The sequence below is a fragment of the Pinus tabuliformis genome, chromosome 3_2, assembly GCF_031772625.1.
Source record: "Pinus tabuliformis cultivar Carrire ecotype Pingquan chromosome 3_2, CPIR1, whole genome shotgun sequence".
Taxonomy (NCBI): Eukaryota; Viridiplantae; Streptophyta; class Pinopsida; order Pinales; family Pinaceae; genus Pinus; species Pinus tabuliformis.
The window spans coordinates 887,044,634-887,052,262 of NC_142302.1; the positions used below are offsets into that span (position 1 = coordinate 887,044,634).

The window sequence follows — 7,629 nt, forward strand, 5'->3', positions numbered from 1 at the left end:
AATACGTATTTTTTAAATTTTATCTTTATACAAAATGTGTATTTTTTTAAGTGACAATTATTTTGTGTATAGTATTATTATTTCTTTTTATAGAAAAGAGTAGTAGTATTATATTGAGTCATGCCTAGTCGCGACAAAAATGGGAGATTACACTTTGAAATCAGTGCCATCCTTGGGAAACATTGTTTCTAGATTGTCAAGCTGAGCCCAAATACCATGAAAAAATTCAAAATTCGACTGAGCTATACAAAAGCATTTAGATATGCCTTACATATTTTTATTTTTTTTATTTTTTTAAGTTTGAGGAATAACTTGTTCAGAGTTTTAAACCCAACGTTTCAGACTTCTATGTGAGTCCATCTTCAAGGGACACCCAGATTCTTGAGAAGATTGGTGTGGAGTAGGGCAAGGAAAAAACAAGGATATATATAATGATAGATGAGTGAAATCCTGGAGTCGGCTGGTGGAATATATAATTAAGACTCTTAATATAGTTAATTAGGGTTATTAAAGTGATAAATTAATTCATTAATAGATAATTTATAATAATTCTTATGTTAATTATATATGTGTATGATATTTTATTTTAATTATTTATTTATTAAAGATTTGGAATTATCTAAATTATAAATCTTAAATGATTATAAGGGTATCTTAAGGGATTCCCTATCTTCGTCATCAATTGGATTATGTGTTGTATCACATCAGTATCATACATTGTCCTTATAAATGGTGTTGCAACTAACTTTTTTCATGCTGAGAGAGGACTCAGGCAAGGCTGCCCTTTATCACCCCTACTCTTTCTTTTGGTAATGGAGGGCCTGAGTAGACTTATTATCGATGAAAATATCTCTGGGAGACTGAAGGGAATCAAAATAGTTGATAATTGTATTTTATCACATCTCCTTTTTGTGGATGATGTACTTATTTTCCTGAATGGTTCCATCAGTGACTCCACGGTCTTCAATACAGTGCTCAAGCTTTTATGTAAAGCCATAGGTATGATGTGTAATAATTTGAAATCCACTTTATCAGCTTTGGGTTGCTCACAACATGAAATACAATTTTCTCTTCAAAGATTTCCCTTCTCTGCTATAGATTTCGAAGAAGGATTCAAATATCTAGGCTTCCATCTCAGACCAAATAAATACAGAATAGCTGACTGGACTTGGTTGGTGGCCAAGATTGAGAAACGACTGAATATTTGGTAGCATAGATGGATCTCTAGAGCAGGCCATCTAGTCCTCATCAAATCAGTCCTAGAAGCGACCCCAGTTTACTGGATGTCATTAGCTTGGATTCCTAAAGGCATACTTTCCAGAATCCAACAAATCTGCTACAGATTCCTATGGAAAGGATCCAAGGAAGGTCACACCTTTGCCTGGACAAGATGGGATCTTATTGCCCTGCCAAAAAAATGGGGAGGTTGGGGATTAAAAGAACTCTCGTGTTTCTCCAGGGCACTTGCTGCTAAATTGGGATGGAAAATCCTCACTGCTGACAATTTGTGGACCAAGGTAGTCACTCGGAAATATATCAATCCTCTTCGACCCATTGATTGGATCAGAAGTCCACCAGGGAACAAGGTTCACATCTCCTCGGTTTAGCGTGCTATTCTTAATTCTATTGAATACATTTGAAATGGATTGGCATGGAGAATTGGCTTGGGCAGACAAGTTCGTATTGGGAAAGATCCATGGTCTGGCTGTGGCAATGCTCACTCCCTCTCTCCTGGCCTCATTCGTTTCTTGGAACAAGTTGGCATCACAACACTTGACCATATTGTTGATCTGATTAACACTTGTATATTCTCTCAAGCCTGGAAATCGACGCTCGACCTCGGCATCCCTGCTGAATGGAATCAGGAATGGGCTAACTACATTGGTGCACTTACGGAATCACACGTAAGAATCATTGACAGGGATGGTGAACTTATATGGATCTTCTCACAACATGGCAGGTACACCCCCAAGGATGGATATTCAATCATATATGTTGATCATAAACCACCTGATTTGATCTAGTGGTGGCGACCCTTATGGAAATTGAAATGCCCTCCCAAGGCAAAACTCTTTATGTGGTGTATTTTGCGCAACAAACCGCCCACCCATGACAAGCTACAAAAAATATCCTTCTATGGTCCCTCTTAGTGTGCTATGTGTAAGAACGCAAAAGAAAGTATTGATCATCTTTTCCTTCACTGCCCCACCATTATTGCATTCTGGCATCATCTATTGCATCTGCTCAACATCAACATACCTTGGATTGGTTAGACAATCACTACAACCTAGGAATCATGGTGGAATCAAGCAACCCCCACTAAGCTCTGAAACCTCCCTTTACTGGTTTGCTGGGGTATCTGGATTTGTAGGAACTCGCTTATCTTTCATGGTAGGAATCCAAACTAGACTGTGGCCTCTGCACACATTTCTACTCTTTATCACATAATTCCCGAGGAAGAACCCAAACGAACCAACATGACCATCACTGCAGAGACCATTGACAAATCAATCCTTTGGGCATATTTTGACAAATCTACACAATGTGATGGTTGTGGGGGTGGTGCAATTTTATATCTAAATGAGGATCAACATTTCAAATTAAAAATGGGCCTAGAAAGAGGCACAAATAACTTTGCAGAACTTATCAGTCTCAGACACCTTCTTTCATTCTCATTAGAAAAGGGATGTAGACACCTTCAGTTTTTTTGCAACTCGAAACTCATCATTAATTGGTTCAATCATCAATATACATGTCGCGTACACACATTGCAGAACCTATTGGATGATGTTTTACTATTAAAATCCCAATTTCACACCATTTCATGTCATCATATTTACAGGGAAAGGAATCAACTTTCCAAGGAGGCACCACACCTTCCATGTGGTCATTGGATGATTCAAGATCATAATGGACATTACTTTTACGAGTAATTTCATAGGCCATTTGATGAACAACCCTCACAAGGGGCAACTCTGCCCTAATTTTGGAGAGGATACTTTTTTAACTGATATAACTTACTGAATTGTATACTTTTGTTTATCTCTGGTATATTTATCGTAAGACATCAGGGTACAGATATGTAACAGACTCTTTACTATGTATGTGGCTTGCCACCAGATTTTGATATATGCTTTTTGAGAAGCATCTACAACATGCAATTTTATAATATATAATGAAAGTTACGATTTTTCCTTGGGAAAAAAAGAACATTTAAGTGTCACAAATATGCCCCCCCCAAAAATAAAAAGTTGATGTATCAATGTTTTTCAAAGTCTGCATGAAAATCACCAAGATTTAAAAAATAAATATATCCATACTTAATACATAAGAATAAGCCCAAAAATAAGTGTAAAAAATAAGACAAAAAAAAGAGATTGATGTTGCATCAACACTTTTCAAAATTGGCATGAAAATCACTAACATTTAAAAAAAATGTACATACTTAATACCTAAAAAAATTTAAAGTGTCAAAAATATGCTCCAAAAAAAATATATTCTGAATCAACATTTTTAAAAATCGAATGATTTTTTGAAACCTCTAAAAAAGATGAGAACTCGATACAATTCCCGTTAAATTGTTAATTCTATTTATATCATCACATTTATATAAATCACCACTTTTTCCATCAACACATTTCAAATGAAGCCATTATGAAACCCTAAGATATGTTTTTACCTGAATGATGCCAACGATTCTTATTAGGTTATGGGTTTGATTATTGTATTCTCCTTCATTTTGTGTTTCCTTAGCTATGGAGATACAAAGTAGAGGAATCTATGAGGTTGAAGACACTTGGTTAGCCATGCATAAAGCACTAATAATGACCACAAAGATACATGAAGAGAAATCATAGTGGAGTTTGTGTACACTATTAACTCTACGTAATAACACTACACATCATAGGTCTATATGTTGCGTTTTCCTTTAATGTAAACTAATTTACACAATGACAAACTATTTTCAACAACTTTTTTTTTCAAAAGGTGGAAAAACCTATCAAACTCAGTTTGTCAAACCAACAGTGAGGACAGCCATCTCTGGCTGCTATCCGCGAATGTCAGTTGACACATCACTGTTATCAAGGAAAACCACGCCACCTGAAATAACCCGCTGGTGGTCCGTAAGGGAGCAGGCTTTCACTCCTGCCAGATGCCTCTGGGTCTTGGGCCGTTAACCTGTTTCCTTACGTCCGAGGAAGACGAGCTCTTAGCCAAGCAGAAGCAGTTTTAGGGCATACTCCAGGCCCAATTTTCAACAACTTTTTATGTATAGCGAAGCAATCCTTTTTTAATTAATATTGCATTTATTCTTAAGCTTCTTTTTTTTGTAAGTATGGATATAAAAGGGCCAATGCCTAGTCAAACATCCAAATTCGGTCCCTTGGTCAAACACCAAATTTTGGTTCCAATCGAACCTGAAATTTCCTCGTGCAACGACGTAACTCTTCGTCGAAGTAACCAAACCAAGATGCTTATTGCTCATGTGCTCTCAACTGCCCCACGCATCTCCGAGAGGGAGGGCTCTCGGAGGGTCTTATAGATACATTTGAAACATTCTTTCCACAATACAAATGGTTCGTTGTATAGTAGTCAATATGTAATGCACAACTATATTGAAAATAATATTATCAAGAAAAACTAATATCAATGATCTTGATATGACATCTTTTTCATAAATATTTATAACATTTAGAATTTTCTTTGTTGAATTATTAATTTTTAATTCAAATCAATATAATAAAATTATAAAATTAAAATATATATATAATTGCTACTATATTTATATATAAATATTTGAAGTAATGGTAATAGGTTGAAAGTATAAAAGATTGGGAAGAAGATGGAGCTCCCGTTTGCGCCGCACTGTTTAGGGGTAGGGTAATTTGCAGTTTCACTGCAGTCTCGACAGTTCTTTACCTTGCAGTCTTCCGTTTGTCTATCCGTCCGCTTCCGTCTTCGTTGCAGCTGCCTCCTATTGTCGTTTGTCTTTGGTGTTGTTTCTTTTTCTGTTTGGGATGGATGTTGACATGGATCTCGAGGCGGTGGACTACTCGAAGGATCCATTTCCCGACCTGCCCATATTTCGTAGCCTTAACCCTAACCGGTCATTTTCAGTCTCTCCTGTTCCTTCTGTATCTGTTTCATCCTGCTCCACATGGGTGGTCTCTCTCCCAGGGCTCTCTGCTTCCTCCTTACACTTCGGCACCCTTTCCATCGATTCCCCTGCATTAGATTGCCCACCGCTTTCTGCAGGCACCCTCCATCTGCTCTCTGTGGTCTCTCCGCCCTCCCCATCCTTCGAACCAAACCCTCCGGAGGGCATTTTTCAACGACAGTCCTCCCCTCCACTCCAGGAACAAGCTACGTCTGGTGCTGCTGAAAACCATACTATGGGGCCTTCTCTTCAGGGTTTCATCCTGTCCTCTTCGCCTACCAATTCATCGTCTGGTTGTTTTGAAACCCCAGTAATCAAGGTTAAGTCAGCCGCTCAGATTCAATAGGAAGGGATTTCTACCTCGGACCTTGTAGGATCATCCCACTGCGTTGTGGACCTGCAAAAGAAAGGTAAAGTGTATTAAAGCCACATCAAAGGATTTCATGATAAATTTTGGTGAGGGTTTAACAATGGGAGAGGTTGCGGATAAGTCGGGCAATGTCCTGGTCGGTCATGTCCGAGGAAGGGCTTACTCGGTGGAGCGTCTAACTCTCTGGGTCCAAGAAATCTGGGGCAATACTCTGAAGGAGTTGCTGGAGGTACAAATCCTTCCCTGCGGATGGTTTGCATTGCATTTTACAAAGGAAGAATTCACAAATTTGGTACTTGCCCGCTACTGGCATATTGAGATGGCCCCGGTCCTTCTCAAGCGCTGGAGCCCGATGTTTGATCCAGAACGGGAACAGATAGGTGTTGGACCACTCTGGGTTCGTCTGTTGGGGCTCCCTCTACAGTACTGGTCGGAGGATGTCTTCATGCGGATCGGGAACACACTTGGTACCTATCTCGACTATGATAGATCTTACATCCAGACAAAGAATCGAACCCTTGCTCGCATTCTTGTCCATTTGGACACTCGGGAGGGTTTGGAGGAGAAAATTACACTGTAGTGGAGAAATGTCACTCGGGTACAGATCCTGGACTATGAGGGAGTCCCGTTCCGCTGTAGGAGGTGTCACAAGGTTGGTCACATTTTCAAGGAATGCCCTCTGGTCAAAAAGTCTCCAGAATCTCCGACCGCAGCTGAAGGCACTGAGGGACAATCTGCTCCTCACTCGGAATGTCCTCCCATTTCGACTTCTAGGGCTTCTGTTCATGCGGTCTCCCCTCGGGCTACAGCATGCCTGCGTAGAACATCGTCACCTCCCATGACGCGATCCAGGGCAGCGGATGAGGCCGCGAGGAAAGCGAGTACCTCCTCTTACCCTATCTCCTCTGTTTCTGTTTCAAGTATTGCTTCACATGTTTCATCATCTTCTCTGCATTTCATCCCCTCCATGCCATGTTCCCTCTCCTTCCCTTCGCCTTTTTTCTCTACAACTGCTCCATCGCTCCCAACTGCCTCTATCTCCCCCCCCCCCACATCCTCTACGGATGGGTTTGAACCCTCGCACTCATACAACCTACGCTCGTGCCCTCTACAGGATGACTCATCTCTTTCCATATCTAGGCTAGGTCTCTCTTTACCTGGTCCTTTCACCAAATCTTCTTGTGGTCGTAAATCTTATCTCTCCAAAGCCATCCAAAAGGTCGGGGCTGAAGTAGTATCAGGAAGACAATCCTCCATTGATTGGGTACTTAGAGCTTTGAATACCCAGGGACAGTTCCCCACATGAAGTGTCTTTCTTTTAACTGCAGGGGTATGGCTAGTGCCTCCAAAAAACTAGCTCTTAGGAGACTCTTCGAGTCTGAGCCTGTCGACATCATCATGCTTCAAGAAACCCTGGGGGAGGCCGATATCATTTCCAATTCCCTGGTATCCCTTAAACCTGGCTAGCATTTTCATTCTCTCGACGCCTTGGGACGTTCTGGTGGTCTTGCCATTGGGTATAATCCCCAAACCATCAAAGCTCTCTCAGCCTGGGGTGGTCTAGGGTTTATTGGGCTGGACATTTTTTTTGCAGAATTGGGTTTGGAGCTCCGCATTATTAACATTTATGGGCCTTGCCACAGACGAGAGGATTTTTGGCTCAGGTTCCTTAACCTTGCCATTGTTTCTACCAATCATATTATTATTGGGGGGGATCTCAATTTCTCTCTGGGGTTTGGAGAATCGTGGGGCTCACGAGCACAAGTGGATCCTCTGTCAGATTTCATGATGAACTTATTGGAACTTCACAACCTATCTGACATTCCTATGAACAAACCCCTACCCACATGGAGGAATAGAAGGATTGGGGGGGCAGCTTTAGCCAGGAGGCTTGACTGTTTCATGATCAAGATTCCCTTATTGCAGATCCTACACAGATATAGACAATGGGTGGGTGTTGGGGGCATCTCAGATCACTCTCTTATATATATGGAGATACTTGGCCCCCATTCAAAGCCAAAACCTCCCTTTAAATTCAATCACATTTGGCTTCAAGACCCTAGTTTCATCAAGCTTGTCACTGACTTCTGGAAAGCTAATC

At 40.6% G+C, this 7,629-nt stretch overlaps 1 protein-coding gene across 1 annotated transcript; it reads left to right on the plus strand.

The window, feature by feature from the left end:
• Window positions 1-5,628: 5,628 nt before the first annotated feature.
• Window positions 5,629-6,108, plus strand: LOC149183447 (uncharacterized). Its single transcript, XM_089414949.1, has one exon. The coding sequence runs from the start codon at window positions 5,629-5,631 to the stop codon at window positions 6,106-6,108; it is 480 nt and encodes a 159-aa protein (XP_089271075.1).
• Window positions 6,109-7,629: the final 1,521 nt, after the last annotated feature.